At 53.8% G+C, this 23,212-nt stretch overlaps 4 protein-coding genes across 7 annotated transcripts in view; 2 read left to right on the top strand and 2 right to left on the bottom strand.

Moving 5' to 3' along the window:
* Positions 1-23,212, bottom strand: part of VMO1 (vitelline membrane outer layer 1 homolog) — a 200,421-nt gene that overhangs the window by 15,442 nt on the left and 161,767 nt on the right. Inside the window, exon 1 of one of the 3 annotated variants that reach the window (XM_050765512.1) lies at positions 12,354-12,357. The exons of 1 other annotated variant lie outside the window; for it this stretch is intronic. The gene's annotated coding sequence lies outside the window, so the exon portion shown is untranslated. Of the gene's footprint in view, positions 1-6,768; positions 6,773-12,353; positions 12,358-23,212 lie in introns of those variants that run through there. One more of the 3 variants, XM_050765509.1, reaches the window with a different exon arrangement.
* C16H17orf107 (chromosome 16 C17orf107 homolog) overlaps positions 1-23,212 on the top strand; it is a 206,416-nt gene that overhangs the window by 101,816 nt on the left and 81,388 nt on the right. The gene's annotated exons all lie outside the window — the stretch shown is intronic.
* C16H17orf114 (chromosome 16 C17orf114 homolog) lies at positions 358-6,674 on the bottom strand. Of its 2 annotated transcripts, none has more exons than XM_050765589.1 (2): positions 6,562-6,674; positions 358-651 (listed from the first exon to the last, which is right to left on the bottom strand). In XM_050765589.1, exons 1-2 carry the CDS (start codon positions 6,602-6,604, stop codon positions 485-487), a joined length of 210 nt encoding a protein of 69 aa, XP_050621546.1. In that variant the 5' UTR covers positions 6,605-6,674; the 3' UTR covers positions 358-484. The 2 variants fall into 2 exon arrangements, with proteins under 2 accessions (XP_050621546.1, XP_050621547.1); XM_050765590.1 differs by lacking the exon at positions 6,562-6,674 and adding an exon at positions 1,447-1,659.
* Positions 5,347-21,690, top strand: PLD2 (phospholipase D2). The gene is made up of 25 exons (XM_050765272.1): positions 5,347-5,460; positions 6,013-6,122; positions 6,224-6,354; positions 6,512-6,654; positions 7,337-7,442; positions 7,534-7,599; positions 7,731-7,789; positions 7,929-8,021; positions 8,115-8,267; positions 9,048-9,197; positions 12,387-12,470; positions 12,613-12,691; positions 13,457-13,567; positions 13,744-13,914; positions 14,591-14,717; positions 14,908-15,026; positions 15,118-15,231; positions 15,691-15,795; positions 15,998-16,086; positions 16,195-16,308; positions 16,466-16,515; positions 16,792-16,926; positions 17,138-17,291; positions 19,795-19,909; positions 20,901-21,690. Exons 2-25 carry the CDS (start codon positions 6,014-6,016, stop codon positions 21,123-21,125), a joined length of 2,802 nt encoding a protein of 933 aa, XP_050621229.1. The 5' UTR covers positions 5,347-5,460; position 6,013; the 3' UTR covers positions 21,126-21,690.

The following is a 23,212-nucleotide window of genomic DNA, read 5'->3' as shown; positions in this document are numbered from 1 at the left end:
TCAGCTTAGTGAGAAGAGAGAATTCTTTCTTTCTGGTTCATTGATATCTCCTCCATGCCTGGCAGGGGTAGATACTTGGCATTTTACTGAATGAATATGCTTTCTCATCCCATCTGCCATCCTGCCCAGCCCCCAGCCACCCCAGACTGTCTTCAGCACACTCAACTCTGAAGCTTGATGTCAGCCAATTCTTACTTTCCCACTTGTCACACCTGGGCTCTGCATGAGATGAGCTGCCTCATATTCATCATTCCTGTGTCTCACTCCCACCATAGGCAACACTTCCCATCTCAGCCCCATAACCCAGCCCTGCAGCCTTGGCCCCATCTACTTCCCCTGCACACACACACACAGCACTTAGCAACTACGAACATATTTAATGAGAAGGTTAGAAAGGACTTGGGGAGGTGGACATTAGGATCGCTGAGAAGTCTGGGGAAGGAAGCTTGCTAAGCCTTCCTGGAGGTTCAGCTCCTTGTCCCCTTCAAATGGTGGAGTCATTGGCAGATGCTATGTCATGCAGCTGGTGGCGGAAGGAGAGTCGGGCTTTCCTGCTGAAGTAGGCACCAGGCCCTGGCGAGGGTACCCCTCCCTCAGCCATGATGGGGGCTATAGCTGGACTGGGATCTGGAGGGGCAGCAGGACTCAGGCCTAAAAGATGGGAGAGGAAAGAAGGAAGTTGTAGGTCAGGGTTCACCTCCTCCCTCGCCCCCAACCCAGGGTTGAGGAGGGAAGAAGGGAAGACATCTGGGGCCTGGGGACCGGTGAGGAGCGTGGGTGACAGCAGCAGGGAGAGGGAGAGGGACTGTTGCAGAGCAAGCAGAGCTGGCTCACACGCATGTGACCTGTGCAATTGCATAGGATCCCCAGACTCAAAAGGGCCACCGTGCTTGGCAGAGGGTTCTGCTATCACCATCTTGAAATTCTTAATTTTTTTTTTTTTTTGAGACAGAGTCTCACTCTGTTGCCAGGCTGAAGTGCAATGGCACTATCTCGGCTCACTGCAACCTCCGCCTCCCGGGTTCAAGCAATTCTCCTGCCTCAGCCTCCTGAGTAGCTGGACTACAGGCGCCCGCCACCACGCCCGGCTAATTTTTTGTATTTTTAGTAGAGATGGGGTTTCACCGTGTTAGCCAGGATGGTCTCCATCTCCTGACCTCGTGATCCGCCAACCTCGGGCTCCCAAAGTGCTGGGATTACAGGAGTGAGCCACTGCGCCCGGCCGAAATTCTTAAATTGTTAACGAGGGGCCCCTCTTAGGCATTTCGAACTGGGCCCCACAAAGTATTTAGCCAGTCCTGTGAGGACTTTGGTGACCCACCTCCCACCCAGGGAGACAAATGTGCCTTTTCCTTTTGGTGGTTTGAGCATTTCTCTCTCTCCCTGTGATGCAGTTGTCTGTCTGACTGCCTGACAGCCCCGCTTTACCCTCAGTCTACCCCATACCTGCTCCTCTTTCAGTCCCCCGCTGTCTCCGGCACCTGCACCATGGGAAACACCATGCCCCCTTCAGACCCATCTCAACAGTGGAGGCGACTGGAGTGGGGAATGGCCAGGAGGGCTCCCGGGAGAGGGGTGTGGTTTCCGAGCCCCCCCACCATGGGCAAAACTACCACTTAGCTTCAGACCGCCTGGTGATTATAGGCGCCAGGGATGGAATGGGGAGAGGAGGGGGGAAGAAAGGGCTGGGGTATACTCCCATTCAGACACCTATTTTTATGCCCCATTAATTTGGGGGTCCTTTCTGATCCCCATGGAGAAGCAGGAGGTGGTTGGGAGAGGTAGCACGGCAGGGACAGATGCAGAGGTGCCGTGACAGATACAGTAAAATTTCACTATAGCAATGCCCGACAACTTGGCACCAGGCTGGACACGGCTGGGGATTCGTTTGTATTTTAGAATGAGACTTGGAGTGCCCAAGATGTAGACTTTTAAAGAATACTCTATTTTTTTAGACTAAGAAACTTTATTATCCAGGGAAATGTTAGATTCTCATTAAATGGTCTGATGGTTCCTGTCCCCTGTTATGAAGATGGTTATAATTGATTAATGATGCTGTGTCAGGTAAATGCTAGGAACTTTTACATGTTATCTCATTTCACTTAATCATGTCAAAGATCTTTTTTTTTTTTTGAGATAGAGTCTCACTCTGTCGCCCAGGCTGGAGTTCAGTGGCGCGATCTTGGCTCACTGTAACTCCGCCTCCCGGGTTGAAGCAATTCTCCTACCTCAGCCTCCGGAATAGCTGGGACTACAGGTGTGCACCCCCATGCCTGGCTAATTTTTTTGTATTTTTAGTAGAGACGGGGTTTCACCACGTTAGCCAGGCTGGTCTCAAACTCCTGACCTCAGGCAATCCGCCTGCTTCTTCCTCCCAAAGTGCTGGGATTACAGGCGTGAGCCACCACACCCAGCCTCAAAGATCTTTTGAGGTAAGTCCCTTGCTGGTAAGTCTATCCTGGTTTTACAGATGAGGAAAAGGAGGCACTGAGAGGCAAGGTAATTTGCCCAAGGTCACACAGGCAGGCAGTACAGAGTAGGAACCATGCCCACCTCACAACCCTCACCTTGAGTCAGTCTGACCCCAAAATCTACTCTTTTTTTTTTCGAGATGGAGTCTTGCTCTGTTGTCCAGGCTGGATTACAGTGGTGCAGTCTTGTCTCACTGCAACCTCTGCCTCCAGGGCTCGAGTGATTCTCCTGCCTCAGCCTCCCAATTAGCTGGGATTACAGGCACCCGCCACCATCCCCAGTCATATTTTGTATTTTTAGTAGAGATGGGCTTTCACCATGTTGTCTAGACTAGTTTCGGACTCCTGACCTCAAGTGATCCACCCACCTCAGCCTCCCAAAGTGCTGGGATTACAGGCATCAGCCACCACACCCAGCCAGAATCTACTCTTTTAACCAGTACACTGAGCTTCTGAAGCATGTCCCCAAGCATCGATGCCCTCAGCCAGTTTGGGGTGGCCAGAGCCGAGGCTCTGGTCTTCTAGTCAGAGACCCTCTAGTCAAGAGCATCCTAGCCAAGGACTCTAAGTGCCCGTAAGTAAAGCTGTACAAGGGCTGTTTCATCATTCCGTGAAGGTACCACAATGTGGGAAACGTTAGGTTGCTGATGACACATACTGCCCGAGTTACGCAGTCTTTTTTTTTTTTTTTTTTTGAGACGGAGTCTCACTCCGTCACCAGGCCGGAGTATAGTGGCACTATCCCAGCTCACTGCAACCTCCGACTCCCTGGTTCAAACAATTCTCCTGCCTCAGCCTCCCAAGTAGCACGCGTCACCATGCTCAGCTAATTTTTTGTAATTTTAGTAGAGATGGGGTTTCACCACGTTGGCCAAGATGGTCTCGATCTCCTGACCTCGTGATCCACCCACCTCGGCCTCCCAAAGTATCGGGATTACAGGCGTGAGCCACCACGCCCGGCCTTGTTTTTCTTTCAATGAACTTTATTGAAGCAAAAATGTACATACAATTTAATGCACACATCTTAACATACAGTTCCATGAGTATTAACAAGTGTATGCTCCCATGCAATCACCACTCCTATCAAAATATAGGGCATTCTCATCATCCTGGAATGTTCCCTCACGTGTCCCTTTACAGGCAATCTTTTCCTTACACCCTGCCACAGGCAACTACTGATCTGATTTCCATCACTATAGATTGTTTTTGCCTTAAATTTAGAAGTTTATGACCAGGCGTGGTGGCTCACGCCTGTAATCCCAGCACTTTGGGAGGCCAAGGAGGGTGGATCATCTGAGGTCAGGAGTTCCAGACCAGCCTGGCCAACATTGTGAAACCCCATCTCTACTAAAAATACAAAAATTTAGCTAGGCGTGGTGGCCAGTGGCTGTAATCCCAGCTACTCAAGAGGCTGAGGCAGGAGAATTGCTGGAACCTGGGAGGCGCAGGTTGCAGTGAGCCGAGATCCCACCATTGCACTCCAGCCTGGGCAACAAGAGCAAAATTCCCTCTCAAAAAAAAAAAAAAAAGAAAAGAAAAAATTAGCAAAAGGCCGGGGATGGTGAAGGGGGAGGTTGCAGTGAGCCGAGATCGTGCCACTGCTCTACAGCATGGGCAACAAGAGTGAGACTCAGTCTCAAAAAAAAAAATAAATAAATATTAGCAAAAGACTGAATAGGCACTTTATAAAAGAATGCATACAAATGGCCAATCAGCACATGAAACATGGTCAATATCATTGATCTCCAGATAAATGCAAATCAAATTGCAATGGTGTGCCTATGACATCCATTCAATGGCCAACGCTAAAGATTTAGAATATCAAATGTTGGCTATGCCATAGAATAACTGGAACCACCATACACTGATTTTGGAAATCTAGACTGTAACAACCATTTCAAAAAAAATCGTGTGATAGTTTCTTATAAGTTAAACATACACTTACATGATCCAACAACTCCACTCGCTAGTTACCCAAGATAAAGGAAAACTATCCACACAAAGACAGGGATGTTTACAGGAGCTAAAACAACGGGCAAAACTGGAAACACACATGTCTATCAAAAGAAGAGAAAAATAAATCTGCTTTTTAAAAAAGATTGAAATCTCTTGTATTTTAATACCCGAAAAAATTTTATTTCCCCCCTAGACTGTCAATTCCAGCTGAGCAGGCTCCGTAACCATCTTATTTACTACCATACGCTCAGTGTCTGGCAAGGAGTAAGCGCGCAATACATGTTTGGTGAATGAATGAAAGAATGCCCGCTTTCTTACACTAATGGGTTTGTAGCCACCACCCCTCGGGCCTTTTACGCCCTCATTCCTTCCAGGTACAAACGCTATCTGGGCTAGGTCGAACGTGGCTCGCAGCGAGTCTGGGAGAGGGGCACCCACCGGCAGCTCCCGCAGCGGAGGCGCGTGTCCCCGGGGGCCGAGGCAGCGCCCGCGGCTGGAGGGGCCCGGGGCGGGAGCCGAGCGGAAGGATGCGCGCAGCGCGGGGTGCCCCGGCGGGCGGCGGGCGGCGGGCGGCGGGGGCGCGGGCGGCGGGCGGCGGGCGGCGGGCGGCGGGCGGCGGGCGGCGGGCGGGCACGCTGGGACCGACGGCGCGGAAAGCCCCGACGCTTTGCAGCACTTGCCGGTCTCACCGAGAGAGCTGCGCGGCCCCGCGGCCCTGCAGAGCACAGTGCAGCCCCCGGGCTCCCGGTGGTGCGCGGGGCGGCGGGGCGGCGGGGCGGCGGGGCGGCGGGGCGGCGGGGCGGCGGGGCGGCGGGGCGGCGGGGGCGGCGGGGCGGGCCGAGGGCGGCGGGGGCGGGACAGGACAGACGAGAATCCCGCGGAGGTGAGGCCGGGGGCCGTCCCGCCCCCGAGGGCAGGCCCTGAGCCCCAGCCCCGCCCCGGCCTGCTGGGGCGTGGGCTCCGGCTGCGGCTCCGGCTCCGCTCTGCTCGCTTGGCTCGGGAACCCGCGCGGGCGCTGGCTCCGTCTGCCAGGGTGAGGCGGCCGGGAAGGGGCGCGCGGGGGTCCCCGGTCCCGGGAATCGGGCGGGGACGGAAAGGGCTCGGGCTGCGGAGCCTCCAGACTCAGTCGCACGCTCAGATTTCGGGGTTTCTCCCCTCGGCGGGGATCGCGTAACTTCCTCATTCCTGCCTGGACCCCTGCCCCCGGCCCGCCTGGCCTGGCGTAAGCCGGGTAGCCCCGCGCTCTCCCGACCACCCGGGGCCGCTTCCCCGCGCAGCTGCTGTGCCGCCCCAGGTCGGAGCCTTCCGGGCCTGGCTGGGTGTTCCCCGGGTCTCTGGTTACGGGACGGGGCGGGGGTTGGGGAGCGGGACTGGGACTGGGATTGTGGATGAAGGACTAAGATAGCGGATGGGGGCTCGAAGGGGTCGGTGGGGCGTTGCAAACTGGTCGGTCGTCATCAGCGGGCGGTCAGGAGTCTGTGGGGGAAGAGGAGGACCTAGAAGAGATGGAGGACCTGCAGGAGTTAGGATGGGGGGCGGGTGCTGCAGGGCAACTCGCCTCCCTGAGGATTCCCTATATTCCTAGGATGATGGCGACCCCTGAGACCCTCTTCCCCACTGGGGACGAACTGGACTCCAGCCAGCTCCAGATGGAGTCCGATGAGGTGGACACTCTGAGGGAGGGAGAGGACCCAGGTACACAGGGAATATGGATGGCCCTCGGGGAGGAGAGGCGTGGGGAGCCAGGGGGCTGGGGCCTGTGGGGGTCTACACTCCTCGACTTTCTTTCCTCCCAGCCGACCGGATGCACCCGTTTCTGGCCATCTATGAGCTTCAGCCTCTGAAAGTGCACCCCTTGGTGTTCGCACCTGGGGTCCCTGTCACAGCCCAGGTGGTGGGCACCGAAAGATACACCAGCGGATCCAAGGTGGCCAGACTGGCCCCAGGGAGGGGGAAAGGGAGGGCGGCCTGGAATGGATCCAAGGTGGCTGGGCTGGCCATAGAGGGGGAAAGGGAGAGCTGGCCAGAGTGGGGAGGCGGGGACTCAACACGGGGGTCATCCATTCAGTTCCTCACACCCCTAGGTAGGAACCTGCACTCTGTATTCTGTCCGCTTGACTCACGGCGACTTTACCTGGACAACCAAGAAGAAGTTCCGTCATTTTCAGGAGCTGCATCGGGACCTCCTGAGACACAAAGTCTTGATGAGTCTGCTCCCTCTGGCTCGGTGAGGGGGATCAGACTGAGTCCTCTAGAGGGCAGGTGCCCCCCACCCTCCTTTCTGCCTGTCTCACCCCCAGGCCACAATCTTTCCTCCCTGCAACTCTGGCCACTGGGCCCCTCCCCTGACCCCAGTTACCAGGAAACTTTCCCTGCTCAGCTTTCCCTGTCCATGGTTCTGTGCCAGCATCTCAGCTGGGCGGGATGCCCAAAATACTCTTGGCAGCCTCACCCTTTTCTAGTCTCCATTCCCAGGGTAGGGGGCCTTCCTTTTGCCAGACTCTAGGACTTTTGCTTGGTTTTTGTTTTTGTTTTGGACAAGGTCTCCCTCTGTCACCCAGGCTAGAGTGCACTGGTATGATCTTGGCTCATGTCAACCTCCTGGGCTCAAGCAACCCTCCTACTTCAGCCTCCCGAGTAGCTGGGACCACAGCCACCACACCCAACTAATTTTTGTATATTTTGTAGAGATGGGGTGCTGTTGTGTTGCCCAGGCTGGTCTTAAATTCCTGAGCTCAAGTGATCCACCTGCTGCAGCCTCCCCAAGTGCCGGGATTCCAGGCATGAGCCACCACGCCTGGCCACCTCCAGGCCTCTTCTTTTCCTCCAAGCCCCATCTCCAGTGTTTTCAGGAACCAGAGCACCCAGCCTCCCAGCTCTTACCTGAACCTCATCCATCCTTTCCACAGTTTTGCCGTTGCCTATTCTCCAGCCCAAGATGCAGCCAACAGAGAGATGCCCTCTCTACCCCGGGCAGGTCCTGAGGGCTCTACCAGACATGCAGCCAGCAAACAGGTGGGACCAGATGCCAGGTCCTCTGGGAAGGCATTGGATGTGCAAATGACTCTGGTCCCATCTGTCTCTTTCTCTCTCATCTCCACTTTAGAAATACCTGGAGAATTACCTCAACCGCCTCTTGACCATGTCTTTCTATCGCAACTACCATGCCTTGGTAAGGTCCAGGAGCTGATTTTAGATGTGGAGCAGGATCATCAGACCCTCAGGGGGAGGAGGGCCAGGGGCCCCAGGGTCTGAGGAGCTGAAAGCCAGGTATCTCCTCTGGCCTTTTGTTTTCCTCTGCAGACAGAATTCCTGGAAGTCAGTCAGCTGTCCTTTATCCCAGACCTGGGCTGCAAAGGGCTGTGAGTGTCTGGCCCCCTTCACCCAGGCATCTGTAGACATCCCTCTTAATTTCTCCCTGCCTGAGAATGGGGCAAGCAGTGCAGGGTGGGCTGGGGGTCTGGAGTCCTCATCCAGCCTCTCTTCCTGATTGCTCCACAGGGAGGGGACGATCCGGAAGCGCTCAGGTGGCCACCGCGTTCCTGGCCTCACCTGCTGTGGCCGAGACCAAGTTTGTTATCGCTGGTCCAAGAGGTAAGGGCTATGGCCGAGCAGCTGGGCAGTGGGTGGGGGTGAGGAATAAAATTTCGAGGGCAGAGAGGAACACAGGGAGCCCTTCTGCTCTAGGTGGCTGGTGGTGAAGGACTCCTTCCTGCTGTACATGTGCCTCGAGACGGGTGCCATCTCATTTGTTCAGCTCTTTGACCCTGGCTTTGAGGTGCAGGTGGGGAAAAGGAGCACGGAGGCACGGTACGGCGTGCGGATCGACACCTCCCACAGGTGAGGCCTCCCTGGGGTGAGAGACACCGGCTGAGTGGTGAGCCAGCCTGCAGCCCTGCTGGGGGTTGAGTAAGAGAGACCACAGTAGAGAGGAAGGCTGTTCCACCTCCCGGGATCCGGACATAGTTTTGAACCAGGGAACTGGTCTAGCCAGATGCTTGGGACTGCTCTTAGAGACTGGGCCCAGAGAAAGGGGATTAGTAGAAGCCCAGGAAAGGAACTGCTGACATAAAGGAAATTCCATTTGTTCATTTGTTCATTCAACAAACCTGAGTGCCTGGTACAATACTGGTTGCTGATACAATACTAGGCTCCAACTGTGAGTAAGGTGGATACGGCCAGGCATGGTTTCTCATGCCTGTAATCCCAGCACTTCGGGAGGCCGAGGCGGGCGGATCACCTGAGGTCAGGAGTTCGAGATCAGCCTGACCAACATGGTAAAACCCTGTCTCTACTAAAAATGCAAAAATTAGCCAGGCGTGGTGGTGCTGGCCTGTAATCCCAGCTATTTGGGAGCCTGAGGCAGGAGAATCGCTTGAAGCCAGGGTGCAGAGGTTGCAGTAAGCAGAGATCGCACCACTGCATTCCAACCTGGGGGACAAGAGCTAAACTCTGTCTCAAAAATAAATAAACAAATAAGGCAGATACATACACGCCCTGTCTCTGTGGAGTTGTGATTAGGGACCAAGGGAGGAAGTGAGAAAGAAAGGGGAGGTCTCTGGGCAAGATCATATGTATGGAGGGCGAGGATTTATGGTCCATCTCATCGTTCCCATCCAGGTCCTTGATTCTCAAGTGCAGCAGCTACCGGCAGGCACGGTGGTGGGCCCAAGAGATCACTGAGCTGGCACGGGGCCCAGGCAGAGACTTCCTACAGCTGCACCAGCATGACAGCTACGCCCCATCCCGGCCTGGGACCTTGGCCCGGTGGTGAGACACTGACATCCCTTCTGTGGCCTTCTTGACCCCCTGTCTCTGAGTCCTTCACCCTCTCTTTTATCTCCTCTGAACCCTTCTGACCTCAGCGATCCACCCTGTGACTTCCTTAATCTTCTTTTTTTTTTTTGAGACGGAGTCTCGCTCTGTTGCCCAGGCTGGAGTGCAATGGCCGGATCTCAGCTCACTGCAAGCCCCGCCTCCCGGGTTCACGCCATTCTCCTGCCTCAGCCTCCCGAGTAGCTGGGACTACAGGCGCCCGCCACCTCGCCCGGCTAATTTTTTTTGTATTTTAGTAGAGACGGGGTTTCACCGTGTTAGCCAGGATGGTCTCGATCTCCTGAACTCGTGATCCGCCCGTCTCGGCCTCCCAAAGTGCTGGGATTACAGGCTTGAGCCACCGCGCCCGGCCCTTAATCATCTTGATCTTTGATATCTTTAACCACATTGATCTCTCTGATTTCGCTCTGACCTTTCTGACCCTCAGACTTGGTCATCTCTTCTGACCCTTGACGTCTGTAACCTCCTGTAACTTTTTAAACCCCCCTGTACCATACTGACCCTCTCTGTTCTCTATGATCTTCTCAAATCTGATTTAGTCCTTCATTTAACAAACATTTTCCTTTTTTTTTTTTTTTTTTTTTTGAGAGTTTTGCTCTATTGATCTCAGCTCACCGCGCCCGGCTATAAACTTCTTTTTTTTTTTTTGAGACGAGTGTCGCTCTGTCGCCCGGGCTGGAGTGCAGTGGCCAGATCTCAGCTCACTGCAAGCTCCGCCTCCCGGGTTCACGCCATTCTTCTGCCTCAGCCTCCCAAGTAGCTGGGACTACAGGCGCCCGCCAACTCACCCGGCTAGTTTTTTGTATTTTTTAGTAGAGACGGGGTTTCACCGTGTTAGCCAGGCTGGTCTCGAGCTCCTGACCTTGTGATCCACCTGCCTTGGCCTCCCAAAGTGCTGGGATTACAGGCGTGAGCCGCCGCGCCCGGCTATAAACTTCTAAAACAGCCAAAACCGATCCACAGCGATGGAAATCAGATCAGCAGTTGCCTGTGGCAGGGTACGGGGCAAAGACTGTCTGGGCAATCAAACGGGGCACACGAGGAAACATTCCAGGACGATGAAAATGTCCTATATTTTGATAGGACTGGTGATTGCATGGGAACAGCGTACACTTGCTGATCCTCATGCAACTATACGAGATAAAGAAAATGCAGAACAGTCCAGGCAGAGAAGACAGAAATAGCTCAGGGCGTTTGGGAACCACCAGGACATATTGTTGTTACTGAGTGAGGAGGAGCAGTCAGAGGAGAGGCTGGGAGTCAGTGGCAGCTGATCTCACAGGCTCCCGTGTGCTAATATCACAGGCACAGGGCAGTCATGGACGGAGGTTGTTTTTGTTTGTTTGGTTGGGTTTTTTTTTTTTTTTTTGAGACGGAGTCTCGCTCTGTCGCCCAGGCTGGAGTGCAGTGGCCGGATCTCAGCTCACTGCAAGCTCCGCCTCCCGGGTTCACGCCGTTCTCCTGCCTCAGCCTCCCGAGTAGCTGGGACTACAGGTGCCCGTCACAGCGCCCGGCTAGTTTTTTGTATTTTTTAGTAGAGACGGGGTTTCACCGTGTTAGCCAGGCTGGTCTCGATCTCCTGACCTCGTGATCCGCCCGTCTCGGCCTCCCAAAGTGCTGGGATTACAGGCTTGAGCCACCGCGCCCGGCCTTTTTTTTTTTTTTTTTTTTGAGATGGAGTCTGGCTCTGTCGCCCAGGCTGGAGTGCAGTGGCATGATACCGGCTTACTGCAGTCTCTGCCCCCCGGGTTCAAGCGATTCTCCTGCCTCCAGCCTCCTGAATAGCTGGGATTACGGGCATGCACCACCATGCTCAGTTAATTTTCGTATTTTTAGTACAGATGGGATTTCACCATGTTGGCCAGGCTGGTCATGAACTCCTGACCTTAAGTGATCCACCCGCTTCGGCCTCCCAAAGTGCTGGGATTACAGGCATGAGCCACCTCGCCTGGCCTTCCTACATATTTTCACATGTGCAGGCATGTGTTACTTTTGTTTCAACATAAATGAGATCATGCACCCTCTTCTGTGACTTATTTTTTCACTTAATACATGTGTGAGAGATTAGATACTTAGATTATTTCCCATTTTTCATTCTTACACACAATGCGATGAACATGATCTTTGCCTAAGCATTGTGTAGGTTGTATTCCTAGACGTAAAATTACTGTGCATATTTAATGATATTAAAGGCTATGTGCATTTAATATTTTGATAACTGCTGGCCAGTCGCTGTGGCTCATGCCTGTAATCCCAGCACTTTGGGAGGCCGAGGCGGGTAGATCACTGGGGTCAGGAGTTCAAGACCAGCCTGGCCAACATGGCAAAAACCGTCTCTACTAAAAATACAAAAATCAGCCAGGCATGGTGGCGGGTACCTGTAATTTCAGTTACTTGGGAGGCTGAGACAGGAAAATTACTTGAACCCAAGAGGCGGAGGTTGCAGTGAGCCAAGATCGTGCCATTGCACTCCAGCCTGGGTGACAGAACCGGACACCATCTCAAAAAAGCTATATATATATATATATATTTTTTTTTTTTTTTTGATACTGCCAAATTGTCTCCTAAAAGTTATATTCCCGTAGTCTATGAGAATACCCACTTCCCCAGCATACTGAATATTCCCCAGCATATTGAATAACATTCTGATATGCTAATATGCTGATATTGAATGTTACTAATGATTTTAATTATTACCCATCTAATGGATATTTTCAATGTAATTTCATTTTAACTTCTTCGTTTACTAGTGAAACTGAACATCATTTGCCACAACTGGCCATTTTAATTTCTCTGTGAACTGTCAGTTCTTACGATTTGCTCATTTTTCCGTTGGCTCATGTGACTTTTTCTTGTCGACTTATTGGTGTTCTTTATGTATGATGTAGTAATCCCCCCATTCTTTAGTTGATTAGGTTATTGTGTCTTTTTGTAATTTTTATTTGTATTTAGCGTATATGGGCAAACACTATTTTGATGTGTCTGATACCGCTTGTGCTCTCTGATCATTCCTGATCTTTGACCTTGCTGTCACCTCTGACCCATGACTGTCCTCCGGTCTTCACTCTCCAGAGCTTTCTGGCTTCTGACTCCCCTGACCTCCTTGGCTTGGCCTCCCCCCAGGTTTGTGAATGGGGCAGGTTACTTTGCTGCTGTGGCAGATGCCATCCTTCGAGCTCAAGAGGAGATTTTCATCACAGACTGGTGGTGAGTGGGAAAGGCCCCAATAAGATGGGGCAGGATAGAGCCTGGGGCAGGTCAGCGTGTTCCTCAGAGGAAGGGGGAGAAGGGGGGTACGGCTGGTGGTCTGGGGCTTTGTTTGCCCCTAATCCACTGCCCTGAATCCCAGGTTGAGTCCTGAGGTTTACCTGAAGCGTCCGGCCCATTCAGATGACTGGAGACTGGACATTATGCTCAAGAGGAAGGCGGTGAGGACAGCCGTCGGGCTGCAGGGGGAGGGGGTTGCCTATGGGTGGAGGTTCATTAGCAGGGCTGCAGCGTGGGAGAAGATAGGGAGTCTGAGGCTTCAGGGGAGGGAAATGTGCCCATCCTGGCCCAGCGCCTGTCAGACATCACCTCCGCCCTCTCCCTTTGCCCTAAGGAGAACTGACACCTTCCTCTTCATGCTCCCTCCACCTGGCAGAGACTTCCCTCCCAGTAAACATAATCCTTTATTGTGTTATCTGGGGGTGTACATGTCTATCTCTTTCACTGGACTAGTTAATATCATTGTTCCACTACAAGGCACAGTACCTGCCATGGAGGGGCATGTGTGGTGTTGATGGACTGGAAGAAGGATGCATGGATGTTGCAGGGTGGGTGGGCAGGTGGATGGATAGAGGACAGAAAGGGTGATAGATGGAAGGATATGAGTTGGAAAGGTGGAGGGCTAGGAGGGTAGGCGGGTAGATGGATGAATGATAGACAGTAGATAAAGGGATGAGTAAATGCTTGGGAAGATAGATGGATGGATGATATGTGGGTAGGTGGATAGATATGTGGATGGGTGAGTGGGTGAGCACACAGATGACATTTAGTCTAAGTCTGCTGCAAGCAGCAAAGCAGGGCATATGTGGCAGAGCCTCTAGGATCTCCAGACAGGCTGGAGGGACCCACGTAGAAAGGGTTTGGGAGTGTGGAAAGGGGCAACTCTGGGAGAGGCACTGGGATCTAATTCCCCAACTCACCACCAGGAGGAGGGTGTCCGCGTGTCCATTCTGCTGTTTAAGGAAGTGGAATTGGCCTTGGGCATCAACAGTGGCTATAGCAAGAGGGCACTGATGCTGCTGCACCCAAACATAAAGGTGACTCTGGGCCTCAGAGACCCTCCCCCATGACAGCCCTCCTCCCCACACTGTCCCCGCCCCCAGTGCTCCTGCTTCCTGACGGTCTCATCTTTCCATCTTTCCTCTCTCCCTCCCAGTACCTCCTGTTTTCCTTCACCTAAACCCACCTCATGAACCCTCCATGCCTGCTCCAGGTGATGCGTCACCCAGACCAAGTGACGCTGTGGGCCCATCATGAGAAGCTCCTGGTGGTGGACCAAGTGGTAGCATTCCTGGGGGGACTGGACCTTGCCTATGGCCGCTGGGATGACCTGCACTACCGACTGACTGACCTTGGAGACTCCTCTGAATCAGCTGCCTCCCAGGTAATCCCCCCGAGGCCTTCCTAAGTACCCCCAAACTCAGATAAGCTCAATCCACACCTTTTCCCGACTCCAGCCTTACCCCCTCAATCATTCCAGGCCCTGCCCACCTCAGGGTTCCTCAAACTTTCTGGGACCCCAAGAACCCACTTTGAAAGTGCTGTAACCGGCCAGGTGCCGTGGCTCATGCCTGTAATCCCAGCACTTTGGGAGGCTGAGGCAGGCAGATCACCTGAGGTCTGAAGTTTGAGACCAGCCTGACCAACATGGTGAAACCCCGTGTCTACTAAAAATACAAAAAAATTAGCCTGGCATGGTGGCGGGTGCCTATCATCTGAGCTACTCGGGAGGCTGAGGCAGGAGAATCGCTTGAACCCAGGAGGCGGAGGTTGTAGTGAGCCAACATCGTGCCACTGCACTCCAGCCTGGGTGACAAGAGCAAGACTCCGTCTCAAAAAAGAAAGGGCTGTAACCCAGTCCTTTCCCCATTTCACTGACCATCACCCCATTCCTCTAAAAGTGTCAAAGGCGGCTGGAGGGGAGGGCTGGGGAATCAGACCCTCTGTTTCATTCTTCCTCTCCGTCTCTCTCACTCTTTCAGTGCTCCTCTCTTTGGCCCTGGCTCTGTACAGCCCCATGACCTCCCCTTGCCCCTGGCTTGGGTGTGTTCCCCCTACAGCCTCCCACCCCGTGCCCAGACTCGCCGGCCACCCCAGACCTCTCTCACAACCAATTCTTCTGGCTGGGCAAGGACTACAGCAATCTTATCACCAAGGACTGGGTGCAGCTCGACCGGCCTTTCGAAGGTGAAGCCTCCCACCCGCCAAAACCCCAGAGAGCTGAGAGCAGGGTCAGAAGCTGGGACTGGTACTGAGGATGGGATGAGAGGGGTCAAGGGTGGTACAGCCCTCCCTCTGGCAGGCTCCTCCTCCCTGCCCCAAGTGTCCCCAGGAGTCCAGCCCTGACGTCTCCCCTGACTCTCCCGGGACCTCGCAGATTTCATTGACAGGGAGACGACCCCACGGATGCCATGGCGGGACGTTGGGGTGGTCGTCCACGGCCTACCTGCCCGGGACCTCGCCCGGCACTTCATCCAGCGCTGGAACTTCACCAAGGTGCTCATTCCTTCTGGTGGGGGCTGGAGGTAGGGAGGGAGTCAGAGACAGCTCAGCACCTCCTGCTGACTCTGCCATCCCTCCACTTCAGACCACCAAGGCCAAGTACAAGACTCCCACGTACCCCTACCTGCTTCCCAAGTCTACCAGCACTGCCAACCAGCTCCCCTTCACGCTCCCAGGGGGGCAGTGCACCACTGTGCAGGTGAGGCCCCCCACTTCAGCCAGCCCCTACCTTTGTCTCCTTCAGCCCAACACCCCAACCCACTCTCCCTGGTGTGAGAGCCCCCTACACTGTCCTCTCCTGGGGTTAAGAAGCACATCACGGCCAGGCGCGGTGGCTCACGCCTATAATCCCAGCACTTTGGGAGGCCGAGGCAGGCGGATCACGAGGTCAGGAGATCGAGACCATCCTGGCTAACATGGTAAAACCCCATCTTTACTAAAATTACAAAAAATTAGCCAGGTGTGGTGATGTGTGCCTGTAGTCCCAGCTACTAGAGAGGCTGAGGCAGGAGAATGGCTTGAACCCAGGAGGCGGATGTTGTAGTGAGCTGAGATCACACCCCTGCACTCCAGTCTGGGCAAGGGAGCGAGACTCTGTCTAAAAAAAAACATAAAATAAGAAAATGAAAAGAAGCACATCGCATTCACCATTCCCTAGGTCTTGCGGTCAGTGGACCGCTGGTCAGCAGGGACCCTGGAGAACTCCATCCTCAATGCCTACCTCCACACCATCAAGGAGAGCCGGCACTTCCTCTACATTGAGGTCTGACTGGGAGGAGGTGGGGGAGAGCATGGAAGGGATGTTGCAGGAGAGAGACCTGGGGAATGAGTGGAGTCAGTCATCAAGGGTTGGTGGAGCTGGGCCCGGAGCAGAAGCAGACGCCTGGAGCCTGGGACCAGGGCTGGAGGCCGAGGACAGCGCCAGCGGCCAGGCTGCTAATGTCTGTCTCTGGTTCTTGCCCCAGAATCAGTTCTTCATTAGCTGCTCAGATGGGCGGACGGTTCTGAACAAGGTGGGCGATGAGATTGTGGACAGAATCCTGAAGGCCCACAAGTAAGGGGGACTGTCAGGAAGGTGGGGACTGTGGGCGTGGTCTGAGCCCAGTTGAAGGGGGTGGGGTTGGAGGGACCAGTCGCACCTCTGACTCCACCCTCTCCCCAGACAGGGGCAGTGTTTCCGAGTCTACGTGCTTTTGCCCTTACTCCCTGGCTTCGAGGGTGATATCTCCACGGGTGGTGGCAACTCCATTCAGGCCATTCTGCATTTTACTTACAGGTGACCCCCCAGGGCTCTCAATGGCCCCATCCCACCCTTGTCCCCCTCTTGATTCTGTCCTGATCCCTTCCTCCTGGGCCTTAAAGGAGGGCCACCTCTCCCAACCTCCCCTCCCCTCTGCCAGCCTCTACTTCTCTCCCTCTCTCTTTCCTCTCAGGACCCTGTGTCGTGGGGAGTATTCAATCCTGCATCGCCTCAAAGCAGCCAGTGAGTGCTGGGGGCTGGGGGCTCAAGCCCTGGACCCCTGGGAGAGGGAGATTGGGGCGCTGGAGGCCTGGGGGTGGGGGAAGGAGGCTGTCATTCCTGTGAGCCTCTGAGGCTACGCAGACCATAGCTGGCCTTTCACTGCAGGGAGAAGTAGAGAGACCAGACTCTATGTAGGAAGAGCTTCTGGAGTGAGAGGAGGTGGGGCAGGGCCCTGTCTGCACACAGAGCCACCTCTCCCCTCGCTTCCCCTCCTGTCACCCCATCTCTTGTATGCAGTGGGGACAGCATGGCGGGACTATATTTCCATCTGCGGGCTTCGTACACACGGAGAGCTGGGCGGGCACCCCGTCTCGGAGCTCATCTACATCCACAGCAAGATGCTCATCGCAGATGACCGGACAGTCATCATCGGTCAGTGCCGGATCTGGGCCCCTGGCAGGGAGAGGGTGCGGGGACAGGCAAAGACATGAGAGGCCGGGATGACAGAGACTGCAGCTCAGGCTCATGTATGGGTAGAGGGTCCAAGAAGGAATGTTGCAGGCCAGTGCTTTGGTAGAGGGGATGGGGTACTGGGGGGAGTGCCCTGGCCCCAAGCAGACAGCGTGCCCCACATCCACCCCAGGTTCTGCAAACATCAATGACCGGAGCTTGCTGGGGAAGCGGGACAGTGAGCTGGCCGTGCTGATCGAGGACACAGAGACGGAACCATCCCTCATGAATGGGGTGGAGTATCAGGCGGGCAGGTTTGCCTTGAGTCTGCGGAAGCACTGCTTCAGGTAGAGCTGGGGCGGGGTGCCACAGGGTGGGAGGGAGATGGAGGCGTCTGCCTTTTGAGCAGGACAAGAGGTAGCACCACATAGGTACTCCTGGAGCCAGAGGTAGAGGTAGTGCTAGATTCTCTTTTTTTTTTTTTTTTTTTTTTTTTGAGATGGAGTCTCGCTCTGTCGCCCGGGTTGGAGTGCAGTGGCCGGATCTCAGCTCACTGCAAGCTCCGCCTCCCGGGTTCACGCCATTCTCCTGCCTCAGCCTCCCGAGTAGCTGGGACTACAGGCGCCCGCCACCTCGCCCGGCTAGTTTTTTGTATTTTTTTAGTAGAGACGGGGTTTCACCGTATTAGCCAGGATGGTCTTTTTTTTTTTTTTTTTTTTTTTTTTTTTTTTTTTGAGACGGAGTCTGGCTCTGTCGCCCGGGCTGGAGTCTGGCTCTGTCGCCCGGGCTGGAGTGCAGTGGCCGGATCTCAGCTCACTGCAAGCTCCGCCTCCCGGGTTTACGCCATATTCCTGCCTCCGCCTCCCGAGTAGCTGGGACTACAGGCGCCCGCCGCCTCGCCCGGCTAGTTTTTTGTATTTTTTAGTAGAGACGGGGTTTCACCGTGTTCGCCAGGATGGTCTTGATCTCCTGACCTCGTGATCCGCCCGCCTCGGCCTCCCAGAGTGCTGGGATTACAGGCTTGAGCCACCGTGCCCGGCCTAGATTCTCAATAGGCGAGGCTGGGCGCGGCAGCTCACGCCTCTAATCCCAGCACTTCCCAGCACTTTGGCGAGGCCAAGGCGGGTGGATTGCCTGAGGTCAGGAGTTCGAGACCAGCCTGGCCAACATAATGAAACCCGTCTCTACTGAAAATACAAAAAATCAGCTGGGCTTGGTGGCGGGCACCTGTGATCCCAGCTACTCGGGAGGCTGAGACAGGACAATCGCTTGAACCCAGGAGGCAGAGGTTGCAGTGAGCCGAGATCGCGCCACTGCACTCCAGCCTGGGCGACAGAGCAAGACTCTGCCTACAGAAAAAAACAAAAAAAAACAAAAAAAAAAACAAATCAATAGGCAGACTAATCAATTTAGAGTATCAGTGAAGCAGGAACACACAAAAAAAATGAGAAACAATTTTTTTTTTTTTTTTGAGACGGAGTTTTGCTCTTGTTGCCTAGGCTGGAGTGCAATGGCGAGATCTCAGCTCACCACAACCTCTGCCTCCCGGGTTCAAGTGATTCTCCTGCCTCAGCCGCCTCAGTAGCTGGGATTCCAGGCATGTGCCTTCACGCCCGGCTAATTGTGTATTTTTAGTAGAGACGGGGTTTCGCCATGTTGGTCAGGCTGGTCTTGAACTCCCCGACCTCAGGTGATCTGCCCACTTCAGCCTCCCAACATGCTGGAATTACAGGTGTGAGGCACTGCACCTGGCCATGAAAAAAATCTTTGTTGTTGTTGTTGTTGTTATTGTTGTTGTTAAGACGTAGTTTCACTCTTGTCGCCCAGGCTGAAGTGCAATGGCTCGATCTTGGCTCACCGCAACCTCTGCCTCCTGGGTTCAAGCGATTCTCCTGCCTCAGCTTCCCGAATACTGGGATTACAGCTGTAAGCCACCGTGTCCTGCCAAAAGAAAAAAAAATCTTTTAAAAGTAATTTTTGGCCGGGCGCAGTGGCTCACGCCTGTAATCCCAGCACTTTGGGAGGCTGAGGCAGGCGGATCACGAGGTCAGGAGATCGAGACCATCCTGGCTAACACAGTGAAACCCCGTCTCTGCTAAAAATACAAAAAATTAGCCGGGCGTGGTGGAGGGCGCCTGTAGTCCCAGCTACTTGGGAGACTGAGGCAGGAGAATGGCGTGAACCCGGGAGACGGAGTTTACAATGAGCGGAGATGGCGCCACTGCACTCCAGCCTGAGCGACAAAGCCAGACTCTGTCTCAAAAAAAAAAAAGTAATTATTTTCACAGGTTCTGAGGATTGGGGAAAGAACAGAAAAAGAAGAAAATTTAAAATAAAAATAATTTTTTAAAACACCAAGGTAGTCATCAAAGTCAAGACAAATCAGAACTCTGTTGGCTTCTTTTATACTTATTTTACTATTTTATATTGCGTTTGTTTTGTTTTTTTTTGTTTGTTTGTTATTTGTTTTGAGATAGGGTCTTGCTCTGTCACCCAGCTGGAGTTCGGTGACGTGACCACAGCTCACTGCAGCCTCGACTTCTCTGGCTCAAGTGATCCTCCCACTTCAGCCTCCCAAGTAGCTGGGACTACAGGCACATGCCACCACGCCTGGCTAATTTTTGTACTTTTTTGTAGAGATGGGGTTTTGCCATATTGCCCAGGCTGGTCTTGAATTCCTGAGCTCAAGCAATCCATCGGCTTCGTCCTCCCAAAGTGTTGGGAATACAGGCGTGAGCCACTGCACCCAGCCAATTTTGAATTACCTGAGTAGGGACGATGTAACTTTTCTGGCATTCAGGTTCTCTAAGGATCTTAATCTGGCCCTGCTGGGACCCCTTTCTCCCATAGTGTGATTCTTGGAGCAAATACCCGGCCAGACTTGGATCTCCGAGACCCCGTCTGTGATGACTTCTTCCAGTTGTGGCAAGACACAGCTGAGAGCAACGCCAACATCTATGAGCAGGTGAGAACTTGGGAGGGGAGGGGGAGAGTGGCCTGGGGAAATGTGTGCATTATCCTGCTCAGGGTAGGATGGAGAGAAGCCCCACCACACACTCATTCTCGGAAGGGGGATGAGGGCCTGGGGGCGTTTGCTATCAAGAGATTTAGTGGCCCAGGCCGGGTGCAGTGGCTTATGCCTGTAATCCCAGCCCTCTGGGAGGTCGAGGCGGGCGGATCACCTGAGGTCAGGAGTTCGAGATCAGCCTGACCAACATGGCGAAACCCCATTTCTACTAAAAGTACAAAAATTGGCCGGGCGCAGTGGCTCACGCCTGTAATCCCAGCACTTTGGGAGGCCAAGGCAGGCAGATCACCTGAGGTCAGGAGTTCGAGATCAGCCTGACCAACATGGCGAAACCCCATCTCTACTAAAAGTACAAAAATTGGCTGGGCGCAGTGGCTCACGCCTGTAATCCCAGCACTTTGGAAGGCCAAGGCAGGCGGATCACCTGAGGTCAGGAGTTCAAGATCGGCCTGACCAACATGGAGAAACCCCTTCTCTACTAAAAATACAAAAAAATTAGTTGGGCGTGACTGGGAGGCTGAGGCAGGAGAATCTCTTGAACTCAGGAGGCGGAGGTTGCAGTGAGCCGAGATCACGCCATTGCACTCCAGCCTGGGCAATAAAAGCGAATCTCTGAGAAAAGAAAAAAAGCACAAAAGTTAGCCGGGCATGATGGTGGGTGCCTGTCATCCCAGCTATTCGAGAGGCTGAGGCAGGAGAATCACTTGCACCCAGGAGGTGGAGATTGTAGTGAGCTGAGATCGCACCATTGCATTCCAGCCTGGGCGACAAGAGTGAAACTGCGTCTCAAAAAAAAAAAAAGAGAGAGAGGCCCAGGGTCAGTGGGGGTATGGAGAGATGGCATGGGGGAAGGGGTCGAGCCTAGTCGGACTTAGATTGTTGGGAGAGTCTCCCCAAGCCTTATTGGCATCTATGCCCCCGCCCACAGATCTTCCGCTGCCTACCGACCAATGCCACGCGTTCCCTGCGGACACTCCGGGAGTATGTGGCCGTGGAGCCCTTGGCCACCGTCAGTCCTCCCTTGGCTCGGTCTGAGCTCACCCAGGTCCAGGGCCACCTGGTCCACTTCCCCCTCAAGTTCCTTGAGGATGAGTCTTTGTTGCCCCCGCTGGGTAGCAAGGAGGGCATGATCCCCCTAGAAGTGTGGACATAGTTGAGGCCCCCGTCGGGGAGAGGTCACCAGCTGCTGTGCCCCACCAGGTCTGGCTCCCTGCCCCTTAAGCGCAGGGACTGAGGGCAGTGCCCTGTGAGATCTGGGAAGGCAGGCATCCCTGAACGGGATTAGAGGTGTCACAGAGGACCCTTACATGAGAAATAGCCGAAGAGGACACTCGCAACCTTGGGCTGGGGAGGCAGGAGAGAGTCCCAGAGAAGCTCACCCCCCTGCTGCCCAGTGCAAACCACTTCTCCATGCTGCAGAGGAGAAGCACAGCTCCTGCCAGGGCGAGCAGGGTCAAGCCTCTTATTCCAGGAGACGGGAGCTCTGCCCCAGGCCCTACTACCCATTGTTCCCTTCCTCCTCCTGCCCTTGAACCCCTCCCTGTCCCAGGGCCTCTCCCAGCCCGTTGCTGCCAAGGTGGAGGGAAGGATAAAGCCACTTCTGGCTTTAGCCCCCACCAGGGGAAGGAAGGAGTGCATATTAACTCCCTCCTCCAGCCTGCTGACACTAACTTTGTATCTGTTCAATAAGCATTTCATAAATAAAGGTGTCGAAAAGGTTAATGCGTCTTCCTTGGAGGAACTAAGCGCTCGGTCCAGCCTCCCGTCCCTGCCCACATGGGGCACCAGTCCCCTTCATCTTATCTCCACCCTCCTCCTTTCTTCTTTCTCTTCTGTCTACCTCTGTTCTACCTATCCATGGCTTCGGGAGTTCGGTCACCTGGCTCCTGAGAGGAGAAGGTGTTGACACGGTGCTGCCTGGGTAGAAGGATGGGCAGCGCCCAGCCAGGGCACCTGGAGAACTGTGGAGCTGCTGTCACAACCACAGGTGAGGGAGATGCTCCGAGAAGGACCTGGAGAGGCTGCTTCTTGTTCAAAAAATACAGAAACAAAATTAGCTTGGCGCGGTGGCGGGCGCCTGTAGTCCCAGCTACTCGGGAGGCTGAGGCAGGAGATTGGCGGATACCTGGGAGGCGGAGGTTGCAGTGAGCTGAGATCACGCCACTGCATTCCAGCCTGGGCTACACAGCGAGACTCCATCTCAAAAAAAAAAAAAAAAATTAGTCCCTTACACTAACTGCATTTCAAGTGCTCAGTAGCCATTCGCTGCTAGTAACTAACATATTGGACAGTGCAAGTATATACCATTTCCATCACTGTACAGGATTCTACTGGATGGCCCTGCTCCAGAGGGAAGAGGCGGAAAACATGGCAAGGTCTATGGAAGCATATTGCACATACCAGACTGGGAATGGTTACCTTCCAGGAGAGGTATATAGACAGAATGTCACTGGTAACAATGGTAACTTTTTTTTGAGGGGGAGGGACAGACAGAGTCTTGTTCTGTCCCTCAGGCTGGAGTGTAATGGCACAATCATAGCTCACTGCAATGTTGAACTCCTGAACTCAAGAGATGCTCCTGCCTCAGCCTCCTGAATAGATGGGCTACAAGCATGTGCCACCACACCTGCTAACGTTTTTATTTATTGTAGAGATGGGGTCTTGCCATCTTGCCCAGGTTGGTCTTAAGCTCCTGGCTTAAGTGATTTTCCCACCTCAGCCTCCTGAAGTGCTGAGATTACAGGCATAAGCCATAGCACCTGGCCCCTTTTATTTCTTTTCTTTCTTTTTTTTTTTTTTTTTTTTTTTTTTTTGCTCTGTTGCCCAGGCTGGAGTGCAGAGGCACAATCTCAGCTCACTGCAACCTCCGCCTCCCAGGTTCAAGCAATTCTCCTGTCTCAGCTTCCTGAGTAGCTGGGACTACAGGCGTCCTCCACCACATCTGGCTAATTTTTTTGTATTTTTAGTAGAATGGAGTTTCACCATGTTGGCCAGGCTGGTCTCGAACTCCTGACCTCAGGTAATCCACCTGCCTCGGCCTCCCAAAGTGCTGGGATTACAGGCGCAAGCCACAGCACCTGGCCCATTTTATTTCTTAAACTGTGTATATATAAAAGCTGGGCATGGAGGCTAAAGCCTGTAATCCCAGCTATTTAGGAGGCTCAGGCAGGAGGGCCAAGAGTTCAAGCTCAGCCTGGGCAACATAGCAAGACCCCCATCTCTAAAAATTTCTTAATTAAA

The sequence above is a fragment of the Macaca thibetana genome, chromosome 16 (assembly GCF_024542745.1).
Source record: "Macaca thibetana thibetana isolate TM-01 chromosome 16, ASM2454274v1, whole genome shotgun sequence".
NCBI classification, from domain to species: Eukaryota; Metazoa; Chordata; class Mammalia; order Primates; family Cercopithecidae; genus Macaca; species Macaca thibetana.
This window is presented reverse-complemented; position numbering and strand designations above follow the sequence as displayed.